General features: G+C 43.6%; 2 protein-coding genes across 7 annotated transcripts; both read right to left on the reverse strand.

Annotated features, from left to right (window-relative positions):
• Positions 1 to 854: 854 nt before the first annotated feature.
• LOC110977837 (E3 ubiquitin-protein ligase TRIM56-like) lies at positions 855 to 6647 on the reverse strand. Of its 4 annotated transcripts, none has more exons than XM_087145946.1 (6): positions 5476 to 6647; positions 4170 to 5197; positions 3523 to 3611; positions 2623 to 3087; positions 2280 to 2439; positions 855 to 1821 (listed from the first exon to the last, which is right to left on the reverse strand). In XM_087145946.1, the coding sequence occupies exons 2-6, from the start codon at positions 5170 to 5172 to the stop codon at positions 1670 to 1672; spliced, it is 1869 nt and encodes a 622-aa protein (XP_087002072.1). In that variant the 5' UTR covers positions 5173 to 5197; positions 5476 to 6647; the 3' UTR covers positions 855 to 1669. The 4 variants fall into 4 exon arrangements, with proteins under 4 accessions (XP_087002072.1, XP_087002071.1, XP_087002070.1 ...); XM_087145945.1 differs by having other exon boundaries at positions 2623 to 3084; positions 4170 to 5297; XM_087145944.1 differs by having other exon boundaries at positions 855 to 1818; positions 4170 to 5297.
• A 139-nt stretch (positions 6648 to 6786) lies between these two features.
• Positions 6787 to 14258, reverse strand: LOC110977948 (E3 ubiquitin-protein ligase TRIM56-like). 3 transcript variants are annotated; one of them, XM_087145942.1, is made up of 5 exons: positions 13737 to 14249; positions 10898 to 12086; positions 8144 to 10498; positions 7776 to 7861; positions 6787 to 7520 (listed from the first exon to the last, which is right to left on the reverse strand). In XM_087145942.1, the coding sequence occupies exons 2-5, from the start codon at positions 12057 to 12059 to the stop codon at positions 7392 to 7394; spliced, it is 3732 nt and encodes a 1243-aa protein (XP_087002068.1). In that variant the 5' UTR covers positions 12060 to 12086; positions 13737 to 14249; the 3' UTR covers positions 6787 to 7391. The 3 variants fall into 3 exon arrangements, with proteins under 3 accessions (XP_087002068.1, XP_087002067.1, XP_087002069.1); XM_087145941.1 differs by having other exon boundaries at positions 8144 to 10501; positions 13737 to 14248; XM_087145943.1 differs by lacking the exon at positions 8144 to 10498 and having other exon boundaries at positions 13737 to 14258.
• Between the last annotated feature and the right edge of the window lie 1876 nt (positions 14259 to 16134).

Below are 16134 nucleotides of genomic sequence, written 5' to 3' on the forward strand. Positions count from 1 at the left end.
TCGTGATTTGTTTCGAGTGCTCAGTATACTACATGTAATGGCGTTGAAGTTCATTCCCCGCTGAGGAGCCCAGGTTTCCAGATTTTTCCAAGTCTTTCTGTATTGGGTGATGAGGGTGTTGCTGGAGTTGATTTGGTGATACTCGGAGCAACCATCTACAAAGAGACGAACTTGGGATGTAACGCTGTCTGGGAGGTCGTTCATCATATGGCACAAGAAGAGTTACGGCCCCAACACTGTTGCTTGAGGGGATCCGGAGCCAACGGGTACTTCCTCTGACACAACACCCTCTTAAGGAATCACGTTAACCCACTGCCTCTTGCTCTTATTCTTTTTTTTTTCCTGTAATTTTGGCAAATTTCTTATCACTGATTATTGTTCTAATTATCTGAACTTGTGCTCACTTATTGCATTGTTCGAGCAGCTTTTTGTTTAGGCCTATATCAATTTCCTTTGTGACTGGAAACATGATGTAGCTTGGGCATATAAAAGAAATACGCGTAGGTTTAATTAAATTATCGTTTGCCCGACGAAATTTGAGGTGAAATTAACTCCCATAGAAAGTTTGAACAACATGATTTTCATTGAAATAAAGGTAGGGTTAATCGTATCAGGCCCACTGCAGTTGCAGAAATCGGTAAAGTAAGAAAAATGTTTTCCCCGGGAGATTTGGACCAGCAGCTGCTTTTAACCAGTTTCATTCAGAAATACCTATCAGTACTCAACAGGGGGCGCCAGACCGTAATATCGGAGAAGCGAGCCGTGGTAATAGCAGCAAAACTAATCAAAGTTTACGAAGCAGAACAGGACACAATCAACTTTTCTGATGAACAGAAGGGCGCAGAAGAAAGGGCTTGTCAGAGGAACAACCTCTTTCTTTATTGCTTGTCTTTTGGCCAATTAGCAGATTACACAAACCCTTGATCTTGTTTGGTAACATTACTAGAAGCAGAAAGCTTATTCTACAAAAGCTTGGGTCTACTTTCAAGAGAAAAATTTTATGCATTCAAAAACTACACCTAAGATAACAAGTACAAAAACGTATTCGAACAACATAACATCAAAGTTTTAAGCAGTACTTCGAAAGAAAAAACAGCAACCAACAACAACGAACAATGAAAATGAGACAATCAGATTATATTTTTTTAATTCGAAGCTCAAAACTTTCAAAGGAGTTTAGTTTAATCTTTTATAATCAGTTAGCTCCTTTAATGAAAACAATTATTGGATATAAAATTGTAATTCCAAATATTCTTTTTACTGACTTTTTTTTCATCACGCACCAGTTTTGTATGACTTAGTTAAATTTTCACGGTAGTATTTCGACAATTGATTATCCAAATGCAAATTCAAAAGTTCACATATTTACATATGGGTGTTCTTTTCAGTTCCAAACTGTCACTTCAAGCTGTAGAAATGTTAAAAATTCATCACGGCAACCACTTCCCAACATCAGCACTGCAGACCATAAACTCATTAATCGATTGAAACACAACTAAGAAATAAAGGGACATGTGAAGGATCCCCCGATAAAATAATAAACTTTATCGAAAATTAATTTTAGGCCTTAAGTTTTTCTGACATTGGCCCCGCGTACCCACATGCAATCAGATTACTCGCCCATAAGTCACCATGGGAACACACTTTGTTTTTTCTTTTTTTTCTATGGCTACAGATCAGAACCATCACTATCCGTGTCATTCTCGTTGTCACTGCCATTGACTCCCTGTGAGTTGCCCTCTGGCGCATACATCCCTGCAGGGGCCTGTGCTCCATCTCTATGAGGATGTGTGGACGACCCATCCTCTGATGTAGCTACTGCTAAAGAAAATGGACATGGATGGTTTAATCCTTCTTCTTTTAATACGGCCGTTTCAAAATAGTGCGCCACCAAGAGTTTGCAAGGCGTTGGCCAATCAAAGTGCGTGAAATCTGTCGACCAAATGCACGTTTGGAAAGGATCGACAGATTTTGCGCGTTGTGATTGGCCAACGCGTTGCAAACTCTTGGTGGTGCACTCTTGTGAATCGCCTGTATTAACCCTAACCTCCTAGGGAGTATGTAAAATCGTATTGAAATTGGAGGATTTGGGACTGTTAGGGTTACAAGTTGTTGAGTCGTTACGACCTATGCCATAAGCACCTGAGAATGATCTTGTATGCTAGACATACTAATGAAACCTTCTTCTCAAGTATCTCCGATTTTTTGTCAGAGAGTGATGTGAGTATACCCGTAATATAGCTGTACCTCGAACTAAAATTTAATTTAAAACCACCGACCTTTGCCTTGCTGCATTGAGGAAAGCAACTGAGCTGCAGAGAGGTCTCCACTGAACTTGAAGTCCTGAAACGGCTCTGATTTTGCCTGTGTTGCGGAGGCTGCGTGAGTTAAGTGTTGAGGCTTGTGTTGGCTTGGTGGTTGTGCCGGAGGCTGTCTATTCTGGATGAAGAATTAAAATATAGCTTTGAAGAATAGAATTGAAATACCGGTATTATGAGTTTCTGAGGCAGGATTACAAAACCAAAACCGAGACAGTGAGGGATGTTCATGTGACCTCAAGTTCTGCTGATGTATGAAGGGCATTTTGGACGCAAAAAATAATAGGAAATGTTGCTAACTCACTTGTAAGGTAGTGAACCCTTTTGCTGAACCTGCCGCACTCAAGCTAGGATTTAATCTGTCTCCACTCTGGCCCTGTGTTTTCGACCTAATTGTCGGCCTACGAGCAGGGCCGTCGACTACATCCTGGGTCAGTGACCCTTGCACGGGATCAATGCTGGCTCTAGGTTGCTGGTGCTGGGTGGGTCTTGGAATTGCCTGATTCTGACTTGCGTTCGCCTTTGATGACGACCTCAGAATCCTATCCGAGGGCGGAATGGCATCTTTGGTCCTTCGAGCTCCTGCATCAGCAGAAGACGTCTTCAGACCTGACGGGGATGATTTACTCTGCATTTTCCCATCGGGGGCGTCGTGACCTGTGGATGTTGCTGTCTCGATGGAGGTGCTCGGCTCGTCTGACTCGCTGGATTGAGATGACCCCGAAATCTCCTCTTCCGAATCACCACATTCCCCCGGTCCATGATGCTGCTGTCGATTCACCAAGAGGACCCAAGAATTTCGGAGTTAGGGAAAGCGGTCTCTTGTATTTCAGTGAAGGCCTATACGATGAAAACGGCGATCATTTCCAATCAGCCAAATTTAACGCAGAACAGCAGGAATGTCAGGAAATTAAAGCATCAATCCGATATCCCCTGAAATTCTTTCTTTAGCAACCTTTGGTACCCCGATGCCCACACTTGTGCGTTCTGCGGTAAATTGTTATCCTTTACTTGTCGTGAGTGTCGATCCTCTCGAGTTTTAGAGAGTTTCTTAGCAAGTCTTAAAGTTGTGCCTTTCAAACGTTTCTCTTTGTAAATACACGTAGCTAGGAATAATTTACAGAGGGACAATCACCACACCCCTGATCGATACCATCCATTACGTTTTTAAGTCTTTCTCCCACAGGCGGTTCCAAATACTCACGTTTTCCTTGTTGGCGGGTACAGCTGGCTCTTTGGACTGCACTGCAGAAACTTTACGAGGCGCTTTCTTAAAACTGGAATTTTCCTTTCCTACAATTTAACAGTAGAGAGGGGCAAAATTTCAGCGAAAACTTTAGATACGCCGGCAAACAAACTTGAAGACAACTGGGGTTTGGCACAGGGCAACTACACTTCAGCATAACGCGATCGTTGCCAGTAGCCGAAGAATCGCCATGCACTATCGGGACAAGTAACACCTCATACCGGGTCACTTTAAAATCACACAGACACCAGTTTTTGGGGCTACAATATTATCACGTGTATACGGGTTCGGCTCGTGGAGGGTTACCCTGCAGAAAGAATGAGTGAAGACTTGGACTCGCCTTTTGACATTTTCTCTCCCCGAAATCCCTTATATAAGTACTCGGTTGACAGAATGGAATTGGTCTCGATGTCTGACCACCTCAGGACTGAACTACTATGTGGTGCTTCTTGTTATGATAGCAATATGGCAACTATGCATTTTTCGAAGGCAATGAGGCCTGTGATCAATAAACATGGGATTTGTGACCATACACCTTTAAAAAAAAACTAGCTTTGCCCGCTATAAGGGACAAAGGCCGGAAGATGAATCATGAATGAGTTTACCTTTTAGTTTCCTCTGAGCTACTTCTTTGGAGACAGCCTCCGTTATGTCCTCCTTGGTTAACGTTCCCAGCGAAATGTCGGTATCTCTCTCCTTGAACCTCACAGCGGAAGGTCCGACAGGTGCCTCTTTTGCGACCAAATCGTGCAGTTTCTTTGTGAGGATAGAGTTGAGCCAGAGAAACTCGCTATTCTTGGACTTCTGGACAAAAAACTTGGAAGCATCGTGGGAGAAGCGGCAATCATCCAGCAAGGCGACGACTTCCTTCTTGTTCTCCCTCAATTCTTTCTCTTGTTGCCTGCTTCCCAGGCGAATTTCTCTAAGGAGGCGTTTCTCCGCCTCCGTTACGCTCTCCCTGATTTGGTTGGCCGCCGCCTGCACCAGACCCCTGGCCATCTCATTCTGACTTTTAAGCACCGGACCCATTTCTGTAAGAACCTCAAGAGCAGCTTCAAGTTGCGGAATTTTCTTTTCCAGCCGCACCACTAGGGCTCCGGTGGTCCGCTTTTCTTCGCAGGCCGCGCTTTCCAGGCTGGTGTAGTTGTGGGACTTTTGGGAGCTGTGATCGAGTACGGTGCAGTCCCGACAGATCAGCTTCTGGCAGCTCAGGCAATAGAACCGGCACCGTTCCCCTGCGTGACCCGAGCACTCTGGAGGGCAGTCCCGCCCCGTTCCGCTGGCCGGTGTCGCACCGGCACGCCGGCACTCATCCAGGGACCCCACACCGTGCTCGCTTGATGCCGGCAGACGGTCGTGGATTGCCCGACAACAGGAGCAGAGAAACCTGGCGCAATCGTAGCACCGACAGACAGCCTCTCGCTCACACAACTCACAAGAAGCTATCGCACTTTTGCTCCAAAGAATCTCGGAAACAACGGCGTCCTCTACTAGCCTGCCCAGGAAGAAATTTGTTTTTATCCCTTCGACTCCGTTCTCGACCGGCGTTGCCTCTCGGCAAACTGGACACCGAATATCCTTCCTTGCAAGTTTGCTCGACTTCTGCATGCGTTGAAGACACTTCTCGCAATAGCTGTGCAAACAATTTAGAATCTTAGGGCGTTTGAATTTGTTGTTGCACAGAAAACACAGAAGCGGATCACTCTTCTCCTTTTCCATTTTTAGGAAAATATCTGAAGTGTTAAAAAGACAAAAAGGAAGAGATAAGCCGTCTGCACAAGGATCTTGAAACCTTTTCTATCTCCCACACTATAGCTTTCCTCTTTCAGCGGAACAAGGGTCCACGGCATAGAAGTGGACCTCGGTTAGGTACAGTAAGAATATTTTCAAAGTACTTAATGTTGTACTTACTCGGTTTATCGCACTTTGGCAGAATGAGTCAGCCCTCGAAACCAACTGGATCTTGCTCGTCTACTCCAGTTCAACTTCAACGCGCTCTCTCCTACAAACGCTATCCTCTTCCTTTTAAGAATCGGTTTTCAAATGGCACATCAATGCCGTACAAGAGGCTTTACCGTTATGGTTTCTAAACCCCCTAATTTAAGGAGAAGCGCGCAATAGATATTAATCATTCATCCTTTGGATTCAACAGTAACGAACTTTTCACCTTAAACAAATGCCAATTCATCCCCCGCGTACAAATTTCGCACACAGGGATTTTCCCTGCAGCACGCAACCGCGCGAATCGCAGCATTATCGGGTTTTTCACAATGAGAAATATGCATTCTTTTTCAATCAGTCTGGCATCACGTCACCTTTTGCGTTTAGGTCACGCGATAAAGTCAATGGAGTGTCCTGAACCTCTAGGACAGGGAAGCTGTCATAGCCCTTTGCTGCGTGTGGGATGCCAATCAATTTTCCAAACCGAAACATGAAACTATATTCTTTTCGGACTTCTGTTGAACATAAAGTCTGCATCAACATATCTTGTGATCTTGTTACAGGTTTGTCTTAAAAACCGACGTTTTTGATAAGTTGTAAAATTAATTGAACTTTTTCACACTTAAGGTTTCTGTTGCATACATCTTCACGTAGAGCTGTGTGAAATTCATCAAATATCAATTCTGATTAAATTCAACGTAGAACTCCACCCACTGCAATCCCATCTAATCCCCACCAGAGACCACTAAATCTGCACTCCCCACAGTCCATGCCAACCTAACGTGGCCATCCACCCTAGAAAACCCGACATACCCCTATAAATCGCCAACTCGCCCCATCAAATCCGTACCTACCCATTTCAACAAATCCCAACTTCACCAAATCCGTGAACTTCTCTCTCCGTCACAGCTATCATTTTGGATGGGTGTGTAAAATAATGGAAAAATTGCCGTTGGTTCTTACTGTACAGAAATTCTTTTAACTTCAGCAAAACGTTACTTTGAGCACAGAACGACTCACCAACTGGCCAGAGGCAGCAATAAGACATTTTCTTTCTGATCAGGAAATACCGATTTCCAATAATTATCTAATACATGTTAAAATGCATTAAGTGAATTGATGTACTGTTCCCAGAAGTCGCCTGGTACATTTCATGTGGGAAAATTCAGAGCTTTAACAGTAACTATGTAATCAACAATTCACGGTCATAAACAACCATTACAATACCACGAATGGAACAATGTTACAGGAAATGCGGCTCAGCAGCGAAGGACGCGAACATAAGATAGAGTGATGCAATGCGTACATTTATTTTACATACAATCAACCAATGACACAATTTCAACACACGGGTAATGCAGACCCGATTAAAAAAAGACAGTTCTGGCAACGCAAATGACTAGCGAGGACAACTATAACGATCCTCATTTCGTGCCTCATTTTGTAATTATGCTGTTGTTTCTTTTTCTCATCGAAAAATTTGCTGAAACTTGCTCTATAACTAAGGAATCTGATACAAGTCATTATTTAATTAGTATTTCCACCAAACAACACATTTCGACCTGAGGACCTAACATCCCCTGATTTGACCACCTGTTCAATATTTTCACCGCAAGTATACACACAGCTTATTCATAGCGCAAACTTAATCTTTCTCAATATCCCTTTTATTAACTACTTGATTTGCACTTCAACTTAGTTCACCCCCTCTCATGCATGGGCACATAATATCAACGAATCTCTACAGAAGGCCCCACTGCATAAAGTAACCCTTTGGTTACGGGTCTTCAGTGGTCACCATAAACACAGCAATAAATTTTACAAAAACAGTTTTCTTTCTTCCACAAAAATGTAATTAACATCACTGTCCTTCTTGATAGTCTTTCTCATTTTTTAACTGACGAGCTGCCTTCTTCATTGCTCAAGATTTCTGCACTACAAGTGATTGGGTCGCCTGATGCGTCTGAATCTCTGGTCGGTCCTTTATTTTCTTGTACACCACCCTCTGGACTCACCTGGCAGATAAACCAACAAAAGAAGAACGTGGACATTGGTGGACTTGTTTAAGACAACATTCCTATTGGCCCATAGGATCGATGTTAAAGTAGGCCAAAACTTGACAAAGTGACTTGAAAGATACATGTAGGATTTGAAAAAAAAAGGACATTAGACCCCTTGCCGATACAACTCCACCCTTGACTAATTCAGTATTCACGGCAAGCCTAATGTAAATACATGCACTCTCTCTAAGTACTGGCACACATTCATACCTGTTGATGCTCCTCAGAAGAACAAGAGTCTACAGTGGGGGTAAGAACTGGTGCATCTGGATCTTCCTGTTGCACACTGTCACAACCTAAATTTTGAGGGTCAATATCAAAGGTTGTTAATAAAACTGTACTGCAACAACCCGTCCTCTAGTACAGGAAAGGTGGATGAAATTCATGGGGATGACGCTTCACATGCATAACCTTTTCTTTCCGACACACTTCTTATTTTGAAGTGGGGTATGACACAAAATACATGTAACCTTCTGTTGTCGTACATCCTTGATTATGCCACTTCCTACGATATGTTTAATTGATTGGAAATGCTGGGAAAAGTGGTGCACATTACGATGATGTAAACTAAGCATCACCTGCTTGGTTGTCCATTGCAGGATTTGATTCGGTAATCCCTGCCGACAGTGGCGCTAATAAGCAAGAAAACCCAGTTGAGGCTGATGTGGTCCCTGTTGCAGAAGTCTGGGTTGTGCTTGTGCTGCATTTCTCTGGCTTGAACGGTTTGAAAACAAGTGGGCTGAATGAATCTGGATCCCCCTTTTTGGGGAAAAATCCTTCAGACTTTGATGCGGCTGGAGTTATCCCTTTTGCTAGCTGCTTTGGTCTAGTTCCACCAAATGCACCAAGGCTAAATGATGAAGTGGAGCTAGAGGAAGCTGAGCTTGTACTAGTCTCAGATGTATCCTTTCCAAAGCTAAATACTGGAACAGAGGCGACTGTGGTGTTGGTTCTTGACACGGTCTGCCCAACACCAAATCCTGTGGAAGACAGGGTTGTGGTTGTCGCAGATGACAGTCCAAAGCCAAACTCTGAAGTACAGGAGGTTGCGATTGTGCTGACTGTTGGTTTAGACTGTTTAAATCCAAACACCGGTTTAAAGGAAATTCGGGACGTATTAGGCTCTGATGCAGCTTGTCCAAAGCCAAATCCTGATGCAGAGGCAGCTGTTACTGTGACTGATGTGTTGATCCTTGGTGTAGCCATTGCAAAGCCCAAAGCTGCAGAAGACTTGATTGTCGTAGTACTGCTTGGAGGTATTGACAGTCCAAATCTAAAGTCTGAAGTAGAGGGGGCAGTGGTTGTACTGGCTGTTGGTTCAAACTTGAATCCAAATACTGGCTTAGAGGAAAGAACGGTTGTGCTGGTCTTTGATGTACTCGCCTTTCCAAAAATAAATCCAAAAGCAGAGGCAGTTGTGGTTGTGACCATGGTGTTGGCTCTTGATGCAGCCTTTCCAAAGCCCAAACCTGCAGAAGGAGGGGCTGCAGTTTTTTTGTTTGCAGGTCCTGCCAGCCCAAAGCAGAAAGGTGAATTAAAGGACGCTGTGGCTGTGCTTGTTGTTGTTTCAGATTGTCCAAAGCTAAATACTGGTTGAAAAGAAGCCTGGGTTGTGGTAGTTCCTAGGTCAGATGCAGCCTGTGCAAAGCCAAAAGCAGAGGTGGTCGTTCTTGTGTTATTTCTTGATGTGACACTTCCAATGCCCAAACCTGCAGAGGACTGAGTTGTAGTTGCACTGTTTGCCGGTACTGAAATCCCAAAGTCAGAGCCTTTACCAAAGGAGGGTGTGGTTGTACTTGTTTTTGATTCAGACCGTCCAGAACTAAACATGGTTTGTTGAAAGCCAAATCCCGCAGAAGACTCGGCAAAGGTTGTGCTGGTTGCAGGTGGAGGAGACTGGGTCGTGGTTCTAGTGTTTACAGGGACAGTTAATGGGGCTGGAGTTGTGCTGGTTTTTGGTTCAGACTGTCCAAAACTAAGTGCTGACGCTGTGTTAGTTGATGATGTGGTCTGCTGAGAGCCAAATCCTGCAAAAGACTGGTAGGAAGTTGCACTGCTTGTAAGAGTTGAAAGACCAGATCCAAATTCAGAAGCACATGTCACCGTTGGTACATTCCCACAGCCAAATGTGGCCTGTCCAAATCTAATTCCTAAAGCTGAGGCTGCTGATGTTGTTTTGGTTCTCCATACACTCTGTTCAAAGTCCACACCTGCAGCCCGTCCAAATTTAAGTTCTGAAGCTGAGGCTCCTGGGTTTGTTTTGGTTCTCCATGCACTCTGTCCAAGGTCCACACCTGCAGAAGATTGGGTTGTGGTTGAAGTGTTTGTGGGTATTACTAGGCCAAAGCCAAAATTCGAAATTGATGGGGCTGTAGTTGAGCTGGTAATTGATTCAGACTGTCCAAAGCTAATTACTGAAGCTGTGCTGGTTGATGATGTGGTCCACTGCTGAGAGTCAAATCTTGCAAAAGACTGGTTGGAGGATGAGGTGCTCGTAGGTGTTGAGAGACCAAATCCAACTCCGGAAGCACATGTTGCAGGTGGTACAGTCCCAAAGCCTAATGAGTCCTGTCCAAATCTAATTCCTGAAGCTGAGGCTGCTGACGTAGTTTTGGTTCTCCATACACTCTGTTTTAAGTCCACACCTGCAGGAGACTGCGTTGTGGTTAAAGTGTTTGAAGGTGCTAATTGCCCAAAGCCGAAATTCGAAGTTGACGGGGTTGTAGTTGAACAGGTTCTCGGTTCTGACCCTCCAAAGCTACATGTAAATCCTGAAGCTGAGACAGCTGTGTTTGTGGAGCCGTAGGTTTGGTCGTTAGCTTTGCTGTTTCGTGATCTACCGATCTTTTTCTTCAGATGCCATGCAGATGTTCTCGATGGTACCTTTGACTGACGGGCATTTATGCTTGACTGTTTCCCACTGCTACATGTATCTGCTAAATGATAAATAAACCTGAGAATGCTTAAAAAGAGAATGCAGTATTTTAACTGTTAGAAAGTATGCGGCAAATATCCTGTTGACTTGAGCAGTACACATGTTCTACCACCTGCTGTTAACATTCAGGTCAATACAATATTGGGTCTAACAATGGTACATTGATATCCTATAACACTGGGTGAAGGCACTTTTTAGGCCCAGGTTATCCTGCCATATATCAGTGCAGTGCATGCAGTGCATGCTGTTAAATAAGAAAAACATTAAAAGCCAGACCATTTTGTCAATTTTTGACTGAATATGCCCAAGCTTCGAAAACTGAGAAGTGAGTCAGATAAGCTACAGTGTAAGCACAGCGTCTATTAAATCAAACTATGTAAAGTCATTAGTGTCTTACCTTGGTCATGCAATTCGTGTGGTAGAAATGTGTTCATTCCCGTTTTCACTAAAGTACCAATCTCACATTTTCCTTCCCTTTTTCGGAAATCCCAGAGAGGTAGCCCTTTATGGATGTCAGATGTTTTTCTGCTCAAATGAGCCTCTAAAGCTTGTCTGATGAGAGGGAACACCGCCAGGAAATCCTGATCTTCTGAAGTTTCACAAAAAGCATCTGCTACTTCTTTGGTAGTACTCATCTTTTCTATTGCAGACTCTATGGCTGTACCTCTTTTGATAAGGGTTTCCTGTTGGTTCCTTCGAATTTCGGACAGTTGAAAGACAAGATGTGATTCTTCAGCAGAAACCTCTGCATGAACTTTGCTAGCATGCTCCTGCACTTGTTTCTTGACACCATCAAGGTATCCACCACATTCTGGCCTCTTCTTTTTAACAGCATCTAAAGTGGATTTAAATTCAGAGAGGGTGATCTGGAGTTTTTCCAACATCTCTCTGAACAACTTTCTTCCATCTGAGGCGGCTGATTTTAAGTCAATTTTCAAATGACACGTGCTGCCACTTTCGCTTTTCTCGCAATCACAAGGGCAGTGTTGGCAGACCAGTTCTTCGCAGGTTTCACAGAATTTTTTCTCCTCACCAGAGTGCAGTGGGCACTCAGCTGCTTCTCTCTGCTTCCTAAATCTGTGAGCAATCTTACCGAAACTGAGATCATCCAGTGATGCTTCCGTGTGTTTCGCTAGTATAGCTGCAACGTGTTGGGGCACTATCTGGCACTTTAGGCAAAGATTCTTAATACAGTTGATACATTTTGAGACGGCCTCCTCCTCATCACAACACCCACAGATATGCCCCTTTTTGTTCTGTTCACTCTGTGCTACCTGTTCATGCACAGAGATCTCTTCAATAAGGCCAACAAGGTGGAAATTAGTTTTCAACTTGCCAATGCCCTGCTCAGGGAGTTTGGACTTCTGATTGCAGACTGGGCATTGAATGAAGCTCCTTGACCGATGCTCTGATGAAAATTGCTGTAATGTTACCAGGCATTCTTGGCAGAAGGTGTGCAGGCAGTCGAGGATTTTCGGTTGCTGGTATCTCCCATGGCATATGGGGCACTCAAGGAACTTCTGACTGATGCTTCCAAGAACAGAAGTTACATCTGCCATTTTGGCTCGCCTTTTAATAACACGCACCTGCCAAAATGAATGTATAATTTCATACCATCAATCTTATGGGGGGGGGTTAGGATGCAAAAATCTGAAGAAGTTGGCATCCTTAACAGATGCTTCACATCAGATGAGTGTCCATCAGCTCAGCAAAGCCATGACACTTGATCCAGTTCATATCAGTCTCAGTCTCTGTATTTGACATATAAGATCTCAAATTTCACGATTGTGACAACATCTTTTTCCACCATGGTGACAGAAACAGCGTACCCAGATACTGTAAATCAGTGGAAGGGAGTATTTTTGATGTCATCAGGTCACGCGTTCTGTTTCTAACCAGCCAGGATTGAATCGATACCATATGACTGCTGCATTTCTCCACTGGAAGTACTTGTACATTGTAAGTGCATGGCCCAGCAGTTATAAATTTGGCCATGAGACAACAAACTTGTGAAAGCAAATCCCAGCCTGATGTTTGAATCTAATTCTAAGTTAAATTGTAGGATACTTCACTTTACTTTCTGTTATGTGTGGCTTTGGAAGATTTATTAAGGGATGTTAAGTCCCCCGAAAGGACCAAAACTGCACTATAGCCTAGCTCAGGTGGACACCCTGACCACACTATGTTGTAATGAAGACTGGCATCCAACCTGGGCTACACTTTCACAATGCATCAATGGAAACAGTTGAAGATTTGATATGGTAAAATTGTGAAGTCCCCTGAAACACACTCTGGACATTTAATTTAAATTGCTGTGCTGGTAAAACAGCGAAAGTACTGTATATATATGGACCATGAACCAGTTAGCCATTCACACAGCCTAAGAAATCACTGCCGGAAAATTGTCAAAAATTACCGATTTAAAATTAATCTTAAATCTGTGCAGATTATAACACAAATAACTGCACATAGACGTGTCCAAATAATAACAAAATGATACATAAAAAATCCTGCATCTCAATGTATTGTAGGCTGCTTTGGGTAGCTCTAGTTTATAGCCTGCCACTGAAATGGACTCCCATGTTTGGCCATGGACTTGGACTATGAAGGAAAGGGGAGCAAGTAGTAAAGATGTTTACTCATAGTTTTGGAAAACAAACATAACGTGCGAAAAACACCTGTAGAAATACAGTCACTCTTAACTGATGCTGGGCTTACTGAGCAAGGGGTCTTTACGATGGATTTGTGATTTTGTATGTGTTGTGCAGACTGAACCTGGGTCCCGCAATGGCTGACAACAATAGAGGGCCTGTGTGGAGCGCCCTCCCAGGGGACATGTTTTGTTAGAAGGTTTACTCGAGCCTATCCTTTAGCCTATAGAATAGGCTCGAGTAAGAAAGAAATGACCACTAATGACGTCAAATGCAGGCTCTCTATTAAGGGACATACACTCGTGTCTACATACATGTATATCTTATAATTATGCTTTTAAACATCACTCTCTTGAAATGAAATGAGTCGCAAAACTCTATAATTTAACACCTCAACCGTCCTAGGAAGCTCTGTCGGAAACTCGTGCCTAAATATACTGCGTGTGCACAAAATAGGTCTACCACATGATACAAATGATCACGATCGAACGATTCGCGTCCACACTGTCCAGATACGGACACTACAGCACACGAGCACGGAGTGGTTTTCACAAACATGACAAACAGCATGTTCTGATATCTCACCTGGTAAGTTCACACAGAGTTTAGGAACCAACAGCGTAGTTGCCCACATCTGTAAGTTGAACGTATGTAACTCAAAATGCAAGGTTACGCCTTGGCCTTTGCGCAATTGCAGTTGCACGCACATACACCATCGAGGTAGGAGAACTGGGAAATCCCCAATCACGCAATTCCATAATAGACAGGCTTTCAGTCCCTTCAGCTTATTATGTGACATGACGTCACGTGCACTGCACATAGCGTTACGTTGTATCATTGATCGTCGTTTTTACGTGGAACCTCTGGAAAAGGAGCCTTAGCTGCGCGTCCGCGTGTACGTGTAGGCCTACGTGTACATGTACGCGTATGACGAAGTCACTTACGAACTGGATAAACCACGTACATTCACGACGACAACAATCTTTGTTGTGATACCCGCGGGATAGGACAATAGTTACAATAATCTCAATGCTGATTGGTCAAAAGTAATCTGGTGGTCGGTGGTGGTCGCTGCATGATGACGTCATCCGGCGATTTTGATGCTATTAGATAGACTCGTAACAAATTAAATGTAGCAGTTGATAAGAAACGTGCATTGTGTACAATTTCACAAGTGCCACCAATGTTATGGGCTTACATGGCATCGCATGCTTTCGCCAGAGTTAGTGATGACGTGCGCAACAAATTAAGGTGGAGACGTGCTCCTTTTACCACAACTATTTTTGATATGCAGCGACAAGCCATTTCATTCACGAGCAGTCTGGTTTTGTTCTGAAATATTTTGCAAATGTTTGCGTGTACAGTGTAATTCGACAACCAGAATTAGAAACCATTACTGAGGTGGCACAACGCTTGTGGACAGGTGGTACGTCGACCAACAGGGTGTCGTGATTTGCCCAATACACGCGCGCGTCAGGCTGAGGAATGTGCGTGTGAGTGGGGTGCAACCGCAGTTATGGCGCGATCGGATTAGTCTATAAAAGCGTACCCACCGGTTTAATGTAAAAACTCGAGGACAGTATCAACGTACGGGCTGTACTTCACAAATGATAGAGAAACTTTGAACCAATTTTTTTTTTTTACCCCGCGGGAGGGTCAGGCTGAGGGGAAGAACGGGGATAAACAAAAATAACTCGTTTTTCTCCAGGCATTCTAAAGATTATCATTTTCTTTCTTGGAAGTTAATTTAAGACAGGGTCGGAGGCATAATTTTTTTTCTTGGCAGGAAATTCCAGAAATAGTCCGTGGGTCCTCATTTTCCCCCTCTGTAGGAGCCAAAATGAGAAGAATCGTGTAAATAACTAATGTAAATAACCAATGCTAACCAACGCAAAAAATACATCTTGAAAATAGTTCGCAGTACCCACAGCTTTACCAGTTGACCCCGGCAAGCTCAGTGGTTAAGACGTCTAGCACTAGTAAGCAATACATCTTGAGAAAGCTAATCATATACATGTACTTCTGTATATACGCGTACATCGGTGTACATGCAATGTAGGCCTATTCATCACTGCACCGTAGCGCTGTTTGTATTATTTCATATTAATAATACATATCCCTAATCACGCAAAATCATAGACTAGCTACAAGTTCTACGTGCGAACAAACTCCAGGACAATTCTTTGCCACCCTACCTCTTGCAGTTGGTACTCGGTAATAGTTCTTTTAATATTATGGCAAGAAACCCTACAAAAAACATGTGGAGTGCAATCCGTCTGATTATACGGAGGACACAGGTGCTGGGGCATTGCGGACGCGAGGCCAGGATGTTTGGGTTAGATTGGATGGGTCTTTGATGTTAAACAGTGGTCACAAAAGGCGTGGACATGTTTGGAATGGGACTCTTGAATAATTCAGCAGGGTTGGTAAAATGTCCGTTATATACATCTGAATAAACATTTAATGACAATCACTTGAAATGTCATTGAGCATTAATATAGGCAACAGCTTGCCGTGCGGTTCAAAACAGAAGAGGTAGCACTGCAGTTCAAGAAGGCAGTAGATGCCGCCAAAAAAGACATTATGGCAGAAAAGGGAGGACAGACGGATGGAAAGAAAGATGAGAAAGAGGAGGGTGGTGATGAAGCAACAGACAAGCAAGACAGAGAAGAAGGTCAAGATGACAGCAGAGGGAGAAGTGATCCTGGTGGACAGGAAGGTCATGATGTCTGCAATGTTAATTAACACATAACTAATTAACCCCACTCAAGTCATCAGCTAGGCCCAGCTTTGGAGCAAAATCAGCTATATCCATGTCTACCACCAAACCAAGCAAGGAACAACACAAACAACTCTCCTTTGCTGATATGGCCAAGGTTGAGGGCTCAGCATTCGCATTCCGCTTGGATATCTGCAAGTCGCTAGAGATGAGTTCTGGGGTTTTGCCCTTCAAGCCCAGGACCCTGGATTACATTCAATCTGT

Source organism: Acanthaster planci, linkage group LG14, assembly GCF_054643075.1.
Source record: "Acanthaster planci isolate LZ-2023a linkage group LG14, COTS_SCS, whole genome shotgun sequence".
Lineage (NCBI taxonomy): Eukaryota > Metazoa > Echinodermata > Asteroidea > Valvatida > Acanthasteridae > Acanthaster > Acanthaster planci.

Coding starts and splice junctions, on each gene's coding strand:
- LOC110977837 (XM_022232314.2), bottom strand. CDS start 5,283: ATGGAAAAGGAGAAGAGTGATCCGCTTCTGTGTTTTCTGTGCAACAAC. Junction 3,088..3,522: donor TACCCGCCAACAAGGAAAAC/GTGAGTATTTGG, acceptor GTGAATCGACAG/CAGCATCATGGACCGGGGGA. Junction 2,440..2,622: donor AAGGGTTCACTACCTTACAA/GTGAGTTAGCAA, acceptor TTCTTCATCCAG/AATAGACAGCCTCCGGCACA.
- LOC110977948 (XM_087145941.1), bottom strand. CDS start 12,059: ATGGCAGATGTAACTTCTGTTCTTGGAAGCATCAGTCAGAAGTTCCTT. Junction 7,862..8,143: donor TGCAATGGACAACCAAGCAG/GTGATGCTTAGT, acceptor CTCAAAATTTAG/GTTGTGACAGTGTGCAACAG. Junction 7,521..7,775: donor CTTCTGAGGAGCATCAACAG/GTATGAATGTGT, acceptor TTTATCTGCCAG/GTGAGTCCAGAGGGTGGTGT.